At 36.2% G+C, this 16,678-nt stretch overlaps 1 protein-coding gene and 1 non-coding gene across 5 annotated transcripts in view; one reads left to right on the plus strand and one right to left on the minus strand.

The window, feature by feature from the left end:
- Positions 1–16,678, minus strand: part of BRD10 (bromodomain containing 10) — a 131,053-nt gene that overhangs the window by 59,385 nt on the left and 54,990 nt on the right. For all 4 annotated transcript variants that reach the window (XM_066257215.1, XM_066257217.1, XM_066257216.1 and 1 more), the window contains one exon: positions 1,883–3,300. In XM_066257215.1, coding sequence (XP_066113312.1) covers positions 1,883–3,300 — 1,418 coding nt within the window. The remainder of the gene's footprint in view (positions 1–1,882; positions 3,301–16,678) is intronic.
- Positions 808–883, plus strand: TRNAS-AGA (transfer RNA serine (anticodon AGA)). Its single transcript has one exon. It is a non-coding gene; the product is annotated as a tRNA-Ser (tRNA).

Raw genomic sequence — 16,678 nt, forward strand, 5'->3', positions numbered from 1 at the left:
ATAAATGTTCTCTTTGATCTATATTCTGAACTTAAATTTCAAAAATGTATCAAAATTTTATTTGCTTACAATATAAAATCATTTTAATCCAATCCTTAGAAATTAATATTTTTATTCTGCTATATTAATAACTTATTTTGTAAACCACTTTAATTCATAATTAACTTTGAACACATGAACAGTTCATGAATAAACACTGAATAAAAGGTTTTAGGAAAGAATAGTATTAATAGAACAATACTACATACTTTAGAATTGGAAAGTTTTTCAAATTTCAAAATATTATTTAATATTTCAGAAGTTAACATTTCAAAGAACTTGCCAAGTCAATCAAACTAAATTTAAACAGCCTAATGGACTGCTTGTAAAACTTAAAAGGCTTATTTCTGAAAGTTACTTTAAAATACAATAGCTTTTCACTGCTTGGATCAATGTGAACCACTTTGCAATTTTCAGTTCAATAAGTTAAATTTTATATTACTTCTTTACCAATGATACATTACATATACATTTTAAAATACACTTAGTTGTATTCAATGATTTAAATAACTAAAGTATTACAGCTACAATAGCAGCTAGACAAAATTCACTCCCTTGTTTGCCAACTCATTATTAAATTATTGCCAAATCTTAATTATTGTTACTGAGGGAAGGAATAAAAACTGAAATCTATAAATAATAAAGTTAATCATTAATCATCTGCTTTTATTTCACCAATCTTCTCAATAAATGAGATATTTAAACTAATTAAAAGGCAAAGAATAGGAAAAGCAAAAGCACCAGAGTAATTTAAAAAACAGAGCAACCGCCCTGGCCCGTTGGCTCAGCGGTAGAGCATCGGCCTAGAGTGCGGAGGACCCGGGTTCGATTCCCGGCCAGGGCACACAGGAGAAGCACCCATTTGCTTCTCCACCCCTCAGCCGCGCTTTCCTCTCTGTCTCTCTCTTCCCCTCCCGCAGCCAAGGCTCCATTGGAGCAAAGATGGCCCAGGCGCTGGGGATGGCTCTGTGGCTTCTGCCTCAGGCGCTGGAGTGGCTCTGGTCACAACATGGCGACGCCCAGGATGGGCAGAGCATCGCCCCTGGTGGGCGTGCCGGGTGGATCCTGGTCGGGCGAGTCTGTCTGACTGTCTCTCCCTGTTTCCAGCTTCAGAAAAATGAAAAAAAACAAACAAAAAAAAAACCCAGAGCAACCAACCACTGAATACTTTATTTATACGATTTTTTGTTTTATTGTTTAAATAGGCTTGTGACAACTACATCATTTAAATTCAGTATAAAACAAACTTTCTTTTATAAAAATGATTCATGTCTTACTAGTTGATATAGCTCTTTCCTTATATTTCACAACATTTTTTCTAGATATGCAATTACATACTAGAAAGCGTACTGAAAACTATGATGTGGGGAAAAACTGAGATCCAGAAAGATAATCTGATCTGCCTTGGTTTAAGAAGCTATTTGCTATGAACTTTCTTCCTGGAAATGTTACCTCCTGATATTATTTTTCTTTCCATTTCATTGTACTGCCCTTACCCAATGGAAAAAAACACTTCTCATCAGTGATGGAAAGCATCATTTATGGAGAAATTGGCCCAAAGAAATGCAAACACAATGTCTAAAGAATTCAACTGAGAATTAAATTTAAATGCATTGCACCAATATTTTCTTTGTTCCTGTTATTAGTAATAAAACCTCTTCCGCTCTGGGTTTTAGTTATGGAGAATAATATAAAATTTCACCCTTACATACTCATGCACATGCTTTTGTACACACACACACACACACACGCAAAAATGTGCATTTCATTCTGTTAAAGACGCCTAATTGAAAGAACTTGAAGTATGCTTAAATATAATTCTCACCCATTCGAGTTAGCTTACCAGATTTGTGCTTCTTATGTTTTGCTTTCTTTTTGATGATCAATAACTTATTCTGGATCTCAGGTTTGTAAGACTTGAATGCAAGAGAATGAAGACCTTCACGCTTTCTCTGTAAGTTTTCATTCAAAACATCTTTTAATTTCTTTTTTTTCTTTTTCTTCTTTTTTGCCCTCATTTTAGTTAGCTTGAGTTTCTTGTGGCTCTGGAGTGACTGCTCTAATAGAATATCCCTTACAACTTTGTGGCAGTTAATTTCTGCGTGATCACTGTGACTTCCATTAACATGTATTTGGCAAGATTTCAGAGCATTTTCTTTTAATGGACTGGGTTCAGGCTTTACTCTGGAAGCTTCACCACATCTTTCGTGATTTTCTATAAATCTTATTTCACCTGGACTGAGAGGCTCTTCAAAACCAGCAACTTCCCCTGGACTCCCTGGTCTCTCTAAATTTTCTTTACAACAATCAGTTTTCTTAATTTCACAGGGCCTGCGAATTCTAATTTCACAGTTGGATTTTACTTCCATATCAACAGAGATGTCATGATTATCCACGTTCATTTTAGCAGGGCAGCAAACTGGATTAGAATTAATTTCTTGTTCTTTCTTAAAGGCTGAGGGCAGGCATTCTTTACTGCATCTATGTTCTCCATTACTTGTACTAAAATAGTCACACTTCAATTTCTCCAGTTTAATCCGAGGTACTCTTTGTATTTTAATGGGTGGAATTGGAAATTCTGGGGCCTGAAAAGGTCTCTGTTTGTAAATCCGTACATCTGCACCACAGAACTGTGGAAAATGTACATAAGCATTCTCCAAATAATCATATCCAAGGATAACTTCTCTGCATTCATGAATAGGCTGTCCAAGTACAGCATCTTGAACTTCTTTTTGTGTTTCATACACAAAGTCACAAAGACCCTTAAGTAACCATACTTTTTGGTAAAATGGTAGTTCGTGAAAAGGTTTTTCTTCCAATGGATTAACTTCTCCAAGAACTTTAAAAAACTGAGGACACAACCCAAGTTTCTCAGCACAGTTATCAGGATTTTCAGTCTGCCCTACGGCAGTGTACCACTGTTGTACTTTCTGTCTCAGTGCTGCCTCCCAGGCCCTATAAGGCAAAGAAGGTCTTCGATGTAAGGTAGGTCTGCGATGAGGAGGACTTAACAGAGAAGTCATTATTTTAGATAAAAAAGCATTACACTGAGGCATCAGAAGACAACGTTCCAATTCGTAAAAGACTATTTCTGGCAAATTTAGAATTTGCTGGGCTAAACAAAGGAAATGTCCAATAGCTGGAATTTCCCACATGGTTTCCATACTAGTTGGAGCTGCTTGAGCTAGAAGTTTTCTTTCCCATTCTTCTATTTCCTTTTGACTTGCTTCTTCTGCTTCTTTTCTCTCCTGTTCCCGAAGCCTATAGAAAATTTAACAAAATATACTATTATTGCCTAGAGAATGCCATACAATAATGAATTTTAAGTAGGTTATATTTATCTTCAGTCAATAAGGCAACTGGCTGGTCTAGTTTTCAGTATCAATACAGAGGGTCCCATTATATGTACCATTATTTTTTCAGATGAAGAAATACATACTTGACCATGAGCTTTATTTTATTTTTTATTTATTCATTTTAGAGAAAGGAGGAGAGAAACAGCAATTTGTTGTTCCATTTATTTATGCATTCACTGTTTATTTTATGTGCCCCGAGCAGGGATCAAACCCACAACCTTGGCATATTGAGATGATAATCTAACCAACTGAGCTACACGGCCAGGGCTTATTTTTTTTTTTTTACTATGAGTTTTATTAACAGAGGATTATCACTGACAATATTTCCACTCAAAGTAAAATTTTTATAATGTGCATCAACTTCAAAATTAATGAAAAAAATTTTAAGCATGTTTTAAACAAAGGCAGTTTACTGCTTTCTAGTAATATGATATCATACAGGAGCTATGAAGCTATCTATATCCTTTGAGTCCATCATTCCATTCCTAGAAAGTTATACTAGCCCTGGCTGGATAGCACAGTTGGTTAGTATAGTCCTGATGCACAGAGGTTGCTGGGTTTGATCCCTGGTCAGAGCACACACAGAAATAGATTGATGTTTTTCTCTCTCTCTCTCCTGTTATCTTTCTCTAAAATTAGTAAATAAAAATTTTTTGAAAATTTTAAAAAGAAAGTTATACTAAGAAAATAATTCAATACAGGTTAAAAGTTATATGCTGTTGTTGTTAACCAGAGTTTTATCATATAACAAAAAGCTACACAAACACTTCATTACACAACTAGAAAATAAGCTGGCCATATTATGTGCCTTAAAATTAAAATTGTGAATATCACGTGTAAGCACAAAAGTATCAAAACACAGTAATAGTACTGAACAAATAATCGCAATAATAAAAATATGCATACATTGAACAAGGACAGGATAACAATTCAAAAATAAATTTAAAAAATTTATTTCAGCTTGACTATGGGTATTTTGTCCCCATTAAAAATTTCTTTACTAGCTGCTCGGTGGTGGTGCAGCAGATTGACCTGAAACACTGAGGTCACGGGTTCAAAAACCCGATGTTGCCAGCTTGAGCGCAGGCTTGCCTGCTTGAGTGTAGGATGGCTGGCTTAAAATGGGATCATCACAATGATCCCAAGGTCACTGGCTTGAGCATGAGGTCAGAGGCTCAGCTTGAGCCCCCCCCCCCCCAAAGGCAATCAATGAACAACTAAAGTGATGCAACTATAAGCTATCTCCCTCTCTCCCTCTCTCAGAAATATATATATTTCTTTACTGACACAGCTACAACATTTAATTTTAAAAATTTAAATTGGATGAGTAGACATATTTTTAATTTTGTATTAGCCAATGTGTTCTAGGTTATAATACTAAAAGCACAGCAATTAAAAGAAAATCAAGTGGATACATAAAAACCAAAAGCTTTTGATCATTCACTTTTCTAAAAACACAAACAGAATAAAATAAACACACCCGAGACTTCCTCTCCTTGTAGGGTAGGAAGCCACCCTGGACAGAGCCCGTAAATGTTTCCTCTGACTGTGTCTGAGCCTCCTCATGCATCCTAGGGTCCCGGGTCTGTCACCTCGGAAGGTGAAGGTCACTGAAGCTACAAGATTCATGGACAAGAGGGTCACAGCTTTAAAGCTGTTCGATATTCACGGCTTGTACATTCTTGTTTGCAACTCTGAGAAACAATGAAGCTTTTGTACTATAAAAACCCATAGGAGAAAATTTCTACACTACAATTCAATAATAAAAGGACAGATAACTATTTAAAAATGGGCAAAGGATCTCAATAGACATTTTCCCAAAGGATATATACAACCAAACAATAAGCACATGAAAGGATGCTCAACATTGTTAATCCATTAAAGAAACGTACAACAAAACTACAATAAGACACCAATTGATACCCACTAAGATCATTGTCATAAAAGAGGTAGTAAGTATTGGTAAAAAATTAGAGAAATTGAAAACTCCATACACTATAAAGGGCACAACTGCTTTGGAAAACAGTGTGGCAGTTCCTCAGAAGTTTAAACAGCATTACTATGTGATCTAGCAATTCTACTCCTAGGTTTACATCCAAAAGAAATGAAAATCTATGTGAATGTTCAGAGTACCACTATTGATAATAGCCAAAGAGTAGAAACATTCCAAATGTCTATCAACTTCTACATGGATAAAATAAAATGTGGCATTTCTATACAATGAAGTATTATTTGGCAATACAGCAAAGTGCTGTTACATGCTATAACATAGATTAACCTTGAAAACCATGATACTGAGTGAAAGAAGCCATCTACAAAAAAATATATATTATATAGTTCCATTTATATGAAATGTACAGAAATCTACAGAGACTGAAAGTAAAGTAACAGTTCCCTATTATTGTGGAGGTCAGTCAAAATGGGGAGTGACAGTTAACAAATCCTTCTCTTTGGGGTGATAAAATATTCTAAAATTGTGGTAATGATTGTACAACCCTGTGAATATACTAAGAATAGCTGATTTTTACTCTTGAAATAGGTGAATTGTATGGTGTATGAATTCAATTTCAATAAAGCTGTATAAGCATGTAAAATTTAAGGGAAAATTAAAATAACAAATGAGGGAAAAAAGATAATAATTTATTTTATTCTTGATTTTTCAAGAGTGAAAATGCTTTCTCTAGAAATGGTATATAAAAACACTGAAGTGTAACTAATTCTTGGGCTTTAAACAAAAACCAAGGTATAATGTCTGATATAGGCAATTTTCTGTACTATCCTATTTTAATTTGTTAAAACAAATACATAGTAAGAACACTATTTTAGCAATATCAGTGTGTTTTCTTTTATTGCACAAGCCTGCTTTTAGCTTTTTGGCTGAGAGGTCATATCATAACTACCTTACTATTACAGATAAAACAAATTATCTGATCAAGTAGTCCTAGTTCATTAAAAAATTAAACTGTCATTTGAGTTTTGGCATTTATGTATATTGGTTACATCTGAACACCCAAAACAATGCTAGATATTCTTAGTAAAATTTAATTTTTTTTCAAATGTGCCATAATTTTGAAGAGCTTTAAACTTTTTACTGAATGAGGGTGTTAGTGGGCTGGCAAAATCTAGCTTCCCCAGTACAAAGCTGAGACTCTAAAAGCCTACATAATCAGTAGAAGGGTATACTAGAGATATTAGTTCCTTCCTCTATCCCCACCTAGGGGACTGCAAGGAAAATTGTCTTTACAACAGAAATGGTAAATGGGAAAAAAAATCTCTCCTAAGAATTTATAACTATTAGCTGACTCTCATATGGATTTTTTGCCTCCATTCACATTTCCAAGGTACTTAGAAAAACTTCACCCTAAGAAATGAGTTTAATATGGTCTCATTACAAAATTGTTGTCAGCTACTTGAACAAAAAAATGTTAAATCTCTTAAGGAAATGCAGACCTACAGAAACTTCCAATGATACACTCACAAGAAATGAGTTCATAGTCAAAGATAAAAATATATAAAATAAAATACTATGAGGGACAGGAAAAAAACATGACAGCAAAAACAGATAAAGAAATTACAGACATGGAAAATGAAATGCTTAGTAGAAAAAATTAGAAACATGGGTAAAGTGAAGAAGATAATAAAATACAACAAAGCAGTTTAATAAAAAACAACTAAAGAGAACTTCTAGGTATACAAAATATAAAAATTAAAAGAAAAAAGATTTATAGTTAACTCCCGATAGCAATAATGAAATGTGGCAGATAATGTAATAGCTTTCATGAACTTAAAAAAATAACTGGTAGATTGTTGTACATGGAAATAAGAGTCACAAGAAATTCTTGATGGAATTCAGAGTTTGGCTGGTTATGCTGATGTTTGTGATGACATAAGTACAGTATAATAATAAATGCTGATTTTTTGTTCAATAATAAATGTGAATTCTTGTTCATGGAAAAATAAGACATTTCCTGAAAATAAGACCTAGCGCATCTTTAAGAGCAAAAATTAATATAAGATACTGTCTTATTTTCGGGGAAACACAGTTATCAATGTAAATTTGCATTAAGAGCAAAAATATCTTCCAAAAACTTAGACAAAAATAACGTTATTTTCAGACAAAAACTCAGTATTTGTGATAAACAGAACCCCACTTAAAAGTCTAAAGGATGTATGTCAGATGGAAGGACAGTGATCCTTTATTAAAGATTAGAGATAAGGAAAAAAGAAAAAAAGTTGTTAATAGTTTAATCTATACAGACATGGCATAAAATAATAATGTGTTTTGTAGAGTTTTAAAAAATGACCAGGTGGTGGCACAGTGGATAGAGCAGCAGTTCTCAACCTGTGGGTCTGGGTCGCGACCCCAGCGGGGGTCTAACGACCAAAACACAGGGGCGCCTAAAGCCATCGGAAAATACATATTCTCAACCTGTGGGTCGCGACCCCGGCGGAGGTCGAATGACCAAACACAGGGGCGCCTATTCTGATGGCTTTAGGCGCCCCTGTGTTTTGGTTGTTCGACCCCCGCCAGGGTTGCGACCCACAGGTTGAGAACCGCTGGGATAGAGTGTCAACTTGGGACACTGAGGACCCAGTTCAAAACCCCAAGGTTGCCATCTTGAGCACAGACTCATTCAGCTTGAGTGTGGGCTCATCAGCTTGAGTGCAGGGTTGCATGCTTGAGCATGGGATCATACACATGAGCCCAAGGTCGCTGGCTTGAGCAAGGGGTCACTGGCTCAGCTGAAGCCCCTCAGTCAAGGCATGTATGAGAAGCAATCAATGAACAACTAATATGACTCAACTAAGAGTTGATGCACCTCATCTCTCTCCTTTCCTATCTGTTTCTTCTCTCTCTTGTTAAAAACAAAACAAAAAACACAATAACAGCAAATGAGCTGGGCAAAATAATGATGAAAGTTAAATGTTGCAAGGTTCTTATATTAATCAGGAAGTTTAAAATACTAACTTAAGGCTTAGATAAATTAATGATGAATATAAAAATTTCTAGTGTAGCTACTAAAATAGTAAGATTTTATGACACTGAAATCAGAGATGGAAAATTGGAAGAAAAAATAATAATCAGAAGTGGTTCAATGCAGCCAAACAGTATTTTGAGGGACATTTATAGTGTATATGGGTGGGCAAAAGTAGGTTTACAGTTATTTGTATGGGAAAAGACATGCAGGTTATCAAAAGACTGTCACTCACAACTGTAAATCTACTTTTGCCCACCCCTGTATTCAGTTAAATGCAAAAGTTTAAAATCAAGTATATATGTTTATTTTTATTTTATTTTATTTTTTTTTCCCATTTTTCTGAAGCTGGAAACAGGGAGAGACAGTCAGACAGACTCCCGCATGCGCCCGACCGGGATCTACCCAGCACGCCCACCAGGGGCGACGCTCTGCCCACCAGGGGGCGATGCTCTGCCCATCCTGGGCGTCGCCATGTTGCGACCAGAGCCACTCTAGCGCCTGAGGCAGAGGCCACAGAGCCATCCCCAGCGCCCGGGCCATCTTTGCTCCAATGGAGCCTCGGCTGCGGGAGGGGACGAGAGAGACAGAGAGGAAAGCGCGGCGGAGGGGTGGAGAAGCAAATGGCGCTTCTCCTGTGTGCCCTGGCCGGGAATCGAACCCGGGTCCTCCGCACGCTAGGCCGACGCTCTACCGCTGAGCCAACCGGCCAGGGCAAGTATATATGTTTATTAAAAGGGAAAGAACTAAAAAAAAGAACAGTAAATCAATTTCCCAATCTAAAAGATGAAAATAAAAAGAAATCAATGAGCTTCTAACAAACACAAAATAGAAAAATAATCAAATCCAAAAGTTGGTTCTTTAACATTAATAAGAACATTAATAAAAACATTAATAACTAATACTGCCCTTTGGTAGTATTAAAAAAACACCCCCACACACACACCCAATACCAGAAATGAAAATAGGCATATCCTAGATATAAATAACATAAATATAGTATGAGCAATTTTATGCCATGAGACTTGCTAAATAAAATATTCAAGTTTAATGAAAAACAAAATTAACAAAACTGACAGAAAAATAGTAAAAATAAGATTAATTTTGCACCTATTAAAAAAACATAACTTAAAATCTTTCCTACATAGAAAAAATGGGGTTTTAAAACCTTTGCTATAAGAATTCACCTTAAAAGTGTCAGTTGATTAAATTATTAGAAATAAAATATAAAACAAATTAAAGAAGTAAAAGGAAATTAAAATAGTAAATGACATGAAATTATCAGAAAACTTCAAGGAGCTTTTGGTTTTGGCATTGGCAGACTGAAAAAACAAAAGGAGTACCTAGATATAAAAAATATAAACAAAAAATAAAATATTCAATGGATAGGTTAGATAGCTCACTGTACACAGGTAGAGGTGTGTACAAAGAAGGTATAGCTGAAGAAATTACAAACAATTCAGTGCAAAGAGGCAAACTTATAAAATATAACAAAGAGATATAAAGACAGAAGGACAGATTAAAATCCAACAACAAGCAATTGGAGCTACTGAGAATAAGAATACTTAAGAAGGGCCAAAGGGGGATGATGACACCAATATCTGAAGAGGTAATAGATAAGAATTTACCAAAATTGATGGAGGAAACAAATTCTCAACTCAGGAAGCCCAAGAAAATAAATTAAGGAAGCCACGCTTAGGCACATCACAATAAAACAATAAAATACCAGACAAAAAGAATATCTTATAAGCAATCAAAGAGGAAAAAAATTACATATATAGAAGTAACAAAAAGGTTGAGAAATTTTTCAATAGCAACAAAATAAATCAGAAGCAACAGCTATCATTCATGGATGTGGATAAGTTATTTTCAATTAGACAAAAAGCAGAACTGATCCTAACTAAAGTAAAAACTTTTAAAGTGTCTTCTGCTTCTACCTAAAATAAAGTAACAAGAAATCAGATTTACTCTCCTATTTGAACCAATCTTAAAAAACAGATAAAACAATGGTTTTCAAGAACCTAAATGTCAAGCAAAGAATGATAGTGATCTCTGACAGATGCAGATAAGGTGACCCTATCAACTGCTGCAGTTTACTGCCCTGAGAAAGCTTCCACACCATGACACAGGAAGGGAAAACCCAGGAGAGCTCAACAGGTTTCCTCAGTTGAGAAGGAGCCAAGAGCCCAGACACACCAAGGGAGCTAGGGTTTGTAGAACATAGTACCAAAGAAGAAAAAGCTGCATAAAGTGAGAACACTAAAGATGTACAGATGGTCTCTCTCGGATATTCAGTGTACTGTTTTAGTACATGAATGAAAAAAACAAAAACAACCCAAGGCTACCTGGGAGGAAAACATACAGAAGATTAGAAAACATAGTGTCTGTTCCCACCAGCCATACTGGCAAAACTCATAATGAATGGGCACTGGGTAAAATACTCAGGAAGGTTGTGCCTTGATGGCAGAGAACAATTAGTCCAAGACTGAACAGAGCACTGATCTGGACGGGAGTAAGAAATCATAAAAGATACAAAATGATCAAACAGTTTGCAAGTAACAATTACATTTCAGAAAAAAATCTTAAGAAGACCTATAGCAATATAAAAATATCTGGCACCTACCAAGATAAAACTCATAATGCTTGGCATCCAAACCAAAACTACTAAGCATATAATGAGTAGAAACTCATGACCCATGGTAAGGAGAAAAATCAGTCAGTGAATACTCACCCAGAAATGAAACATATGTTAGGTTAGCTAATAAGGCCATTAAAGTAGTCATTGAAACTAATCCATAAAAAAGTAAAGACATGAAAGATATAAAATAGATCTATTGAATAAATCAAACTTTTAGATAAAAAAACTACTATGTCTGTATACACTATGGAATACTACTCAGCCATAAGAAATGATGACATCAGATCATTTACAGCAAAATGGTGGGATCTTGATAACATTATAAGGAGTGAAATAAGCAAATCAGAAAAAAACAAGAACTACATGATTCCATACATTGGTGGAACATAAAAATGAGACTAAGAGACATGGACAAGAGTGTGGTGGTTACCAAGGGGGGGGGGGAGGGAGGACATGGGAGGGAGGGAGGGAGAGAGTTAGGGGGAGGGGGAGGGGCACAGAGAACTAGATAGAGGGTGACGGAGGACAATCTGACTTTGGGCGAGGGGTTTGCAACATAATTTGATGACAAAATAACCTAGACATGTTTTCTTTGAATATATGTACCCTGATTTATTAATGTCATCCCATTACCATTAATAAAAATTTATTAAAAAACAACAACAAACTACTATGTCTGAAATGAAAATATACTGAAATACAACAAATGGCAAATTAGACAGCAGAAAAAAAGATTAGTGAACTGAAAGATAGTAATAGAAACTATCAAATTCCTATAGTATATACTTCAGGAAGAAAGAAGTTCTAAGATACAAAGACTGCAGACAAATCACATGGGTTAATCACATGGGTAAGTAAACATTATGAAAGAATAATAATAATGCCTAGTTTGGGGGTAAAAAATCAGAGTTAAATTATTATTCAACAATAATATATAAAACAAATGAGGCAGAAGAGATCAATATTAAGAACAGAAATTGCCTGCTGAGGACCCAGGTTCGAGACTCCGAGGTTGCCAGCTTGAGCGCGGGCTCATCTGGTTTGAGCAAAAGCTCACCAGCTTGAGCCCAAGGTCGCTGGCTCGAGCAAGGGGTTACTTGGTCTGCTGAAGGCCCGCGGTCAAGGCACGTATGAGAAAGCAATCAATGAACAATTAAGGTGTTGCAATGCTCAATGAAAAACTAATGATTGATGCTTCTTATCTCTCCGTTCCTGTCTGTCTGTCCCTGTCTATTCCTCTCTCTGACTCTGTCTCTGTAAAAAAAAAAAAAAAAAAGAACAGAAATTGACCATGTAAGTTCCAAATTTAATTGTAACTGAATCTTCATCTTCTATAGATGAATGTCAATGATAATGCCAAATTGAGAAATCAAGAAATAGCAATATAAGCATGTACTACATTTAGAATGTGGAAATAAATACTAGAAGAAATAGCTAAAATTCAAAGATGGATGTTTCTGAGTCATGGACTTGAAAGTGAGTTAAAGTAAGGCTATGCTGTCTTTCATTAGAAGCCTTTCAAGATACAAAATGGTGAAAGCACACCCCCCCTACTCATTGAGTTCACAAAACATACAAAGGAACTGTAATCCAAAATAATCAATTAATCCAGAAACTGACAAAAATGTATGCAAATTAGTGACATAAAAAAAGAAAGCAACACATTTATTTCTATTTTTTAAAGTGAATAATACATAATACTGTATTTTAGGAAAACCAGTCATTCATATTGAATGTTAAGTCAAACTTCTCAGCTGTCACCCAAAGAAATCTCATCTGGTTAAAGCAAAAAACAAAAAATTATTTAAAGATTAGTCAGGAGCTTACTTAAGCTATTAAGGATCAGAGAGCCAAATTTACAAGATATGAAGATATAAATCCCAACCACATTTTGGAAGCTTCTCCAGGAAAAACTAGACTGTCACTACTACTTGGCACCTCTGATACTAGAAACCTAGAATAATCAGTACCAGTACCCGTGCCAAAAGATAAACTCCCCTGCCCAAGACTGCCACCTCATGTTGCTCCTGTGCAATTTCAAGTGTGAAATATACGGCCTTAGAAGTGAGTACAAGAATATAAATTTTCTGGCATCCACTTTGGGGAGTCAGGACTTGTAATGTCAGAAATTACCAAAAGATAGAGAAGGTGCTCAAAAATGCTAGGTGGCCACAATGATGAATGTGTACCTCATTAAGTCACCATTATTTAATGTTACAGAAAATTTGAAAATATATCAATCATAAGCCATAGTTTTATTTCACAAAATATTTTTGTTTTAATTTGTGATTTCCAAATCAATAAATTACCAATAAGTTTATACAAATATACTAAACAAGAGTAAAAAATGCATTTTTGGTAATCCAAACAGTTACAAAAAAGAATGGTGAACAGATATATTTTCAATATAGCTAAAATAGACTTTAATGATCAAAACTGCTACCTACATGTCGTATTTCAGGTTAACAGAAATTTACTTGATAAGAGCTAACTATCAATTATAACCAATTTTGTTTTTTTTAAACTATCTAAAATGTATTATATATTTCCTGCATATTAAACAAGATATATAGTGTAATTTAATTTTCTTTAATGGCTCAAGGTCACCATTATAAACAGAATGCAGTGTTGCCATAAATAGCTTAAAAACTATTTCTGGCCTGCCTGACTAGGTGGTGGCAAAGTGGATAGAGCATCCGTCTGGGACACAGAGGACCCAGGTTCAAAATCTTGAGGTTGCCATCTTGAGCGTGGGGTTGCTGTTTGAGCGTGGGGTCATAGACACGACCCCATGGTTGCTTGAGCCCAAAGGTTGCTGGCTTGAAGCCCAATGTCACTGGCATGAGCCCAAAGGTCGGTGGCTTGAGTAAGGATTCACTTGCTCTGCTGTATACCCCCTCTCCTTAAGGCAATTCAATCAATGAACAAAGTTATTCAATCAATGAACAACTAAGGAGCTGCAATGAAGATGCTTCTCATCTCTCTTCCTGTCTGTCTCTGCCTCTCTCTGTCTCACTAAAAAAGAAAACGAAACAAACAAAAGCTTTATTTCTGCAATTATAAATTAACCCGCCCTTTCACTCAATTTTCCTGTAATATTGCTGTCTCTTAATTCAACAGTGCCTCTCCATACCAGTTAGCTTCAAGAATGCCTGTTGTCCCATCCCATCAGCATTCACCTGAACATGGCAAAACTGCCAAGCCATACTACTCAATATTTATCCCTTTGTTCAACACACACCATCTGCCATCTCTTTTGCATTGTAGGAATAGAAGAATGACAGGATTTTGAATTTTTGCAATCTAATATTTTTTAAAAAGCACTGGCCAGGTAGTTCAGTTGGCTAGATCATATGCCAAGACTGCGGGTTCAATCCCCAGACAGGGCACATATAAGAGTCAACCAGTGATCTCTCTCCCTTCCTGTCTATCTGTTCCTATTGGTTCCTCTCTCTGTCACCAAAATGAAAAAAAAAAAAAAAGATTCAACCCGTGAATGCATAAGTAAGTAGAACAACACATTGATGTCTCTCTCTCTCTCTAAAAAAAAATCAATTAAAAAAACCACATTATTTTTATAGCATATATTATACAAAAAAGGAAAACTACTTACTATATAAAAATTAAAATACAGAGTGGGGATTCCCTTCCTTTAACTGGAACAGATCACAAATCAGAGATCTAATTATTAGACTTAAAAAAAAATTTTTTTTTTTGTATTTTTCCAAAGTTAGAAGTGGGGAGGCAGTCGGACTCCCACATGTGCCCTGCCTGGATCCGCCCGGCATGACCACCAGGGGGCGATGCTCTGCCCATCTGGGGTGTTGCTCCGTTGCAGCCAAAGCCATTCTAGCGCCTGAGGTGGAGGCAATGGAGCCATCCTCAGTACCCTGGCCAACTTTGCTCCAATGGAGCCTTGGCTGTGGGAAGGGAAGAGAGAGATAGAGAGGGGAAGGGTGGAGAAGCATTTGGGTGCTTCTCCTGTGTGCCCTGGCCTGGAATCAAACTTGGGACTTCCACACACCGGACCAATAACGCTCCATTGCTGAGCCAAATGGCCAGGGGTCTAAAAGATATTTTAAAAAATAATTTACACCTGACCTGTGGTGGCACAGTGGGTAGAGTGTTGACCTGGAATGCTGAGGTTACTTGTCGAGAGCCGATCAACAACTGCTGGCTGACAAGGTCACAGCAGGAGAAGACCCACAACTGCTGGCTGACAAGGTCACAGCAGAAGAAGACCCACAACTGCTGGCTGACAAGGTCACAGCAGAAGAAGATAAAAAACTGCTGATTGACAAAGTCACAGCAGAGAAGATCAATGGCTGCGGGGTGACAAAGTCACCCAAAGGAGAGACACAATGATACTTCCCCCTTTGACTTTTTGAATTAATCTGGCCTTATATCCCCCCTTTTCTGGGTGTGTGCTATTAATTATGGCACAGGGATAATAGTACCGTGCTTTCCCTGTAGATTCGTAGTGATTTCTTTGGAAATGAGACAGAGGGTGAGTTCCACAGAAAAGCCTGTAAGCCCCTTGAACTGGGCTCATAGACATAAGAGGCTGGCTATGATATCCCTTGTAAAGGGTTAAGTCTGTAGGAGAATTCCTTCTTAATCATGTTAGAAAGAATAGATTGTGACTTGTGAATGGGTAGGAGGCAGTGGCTGTGCACAGAGCACCTTTCGGCCTTCACTTAATTCAACATTTTTCCTCCCTAGCCTTTTCATGTGATAGAGTAAAGAAACATTCCTTTCTTCTTGCTTATTTGATCTGCAGATAGTGGTACACTCTGAGAAGAATAGAGTTAGAACTTAACTAGTGTTTAAATATAATAAATAAGTAATATTTGACTAGACTATAGTATCTTAGGTAAGGTATAGTAGAATGGCCCATTGTGTGGCCTAGGATGAGAGCGCAGTCAGCAAGAAAAGAATGTTTTACTAAGAGAATTGTCTTTTGACTAAAGGCAATTGCTAGGCTTTCTCAATGAGATGTTCTCATGAGATTTATATACTTTCCAAAATTCTTTGATAATGAGAGAAATGTAGGGGAATCCATAGAAGTAATAACAGTTAATGTCTTATGTCTTATGTTGCTACTAGGCTATTTGCAAGTGCACTCTGTATATCTTTGGGTGAAAGCTATTCTTAATGTTATGTCAATTTCTTTATAGGCAAGCCTTTTAGAATCTTGTGAGAAAAAGTAGGACACTGCATAAACTCAAAGCCATTTACCTGAGCAAGCGGTGGTCCATTGTTAGTCCTTAATGATTTCATCTGCTAATCTCTCTCTGCCCCTTGACTCACAACAGCAGTAAAGTTAGTTAACTATTAGTACTAATACTTTAAAAGCTTTTACCAATGTTGTTATCGCTATTCAAATTATTTTGTATTTTGAATGATCTGCTACCTGGTTTGTGATTTATAGATATAAATTAACTGTTATCTGAAAACATGTAAACATAGTGAAACAAAAGCAATAATTAACACCATGTAATTGTAACTCAGTGTGTGTATACAAAGGGACCTATACTAGCATTTAAAAAAAAAAGAGAGATGCCTGGCAGTAAATGCTAACCAGAGAATAAAGAGAAAGAAAAGAATTCGGCTCTCTCACTCGATTTCACCGACGCCGTCTCCTCCTGTGGGACCCCTGGATTCCCCCT

Source organism: Saccopteryx bilineata, chromosome 2 (assembly GCF_036850765.1).
Source record: "Saccopteryx bilineata isolate mSacBil1 chromosome 2, mSacBil1_pri_phased_curated, whole genome shotgun sequence".
Classification (NCBI taxonomy): domain Eukaryota; kingdom Metazoa; phylum Chordata; class Mammalia; order Chiroptera; family Emballonuridae; genus Saccopteryx; species Saccopteryx bilineata.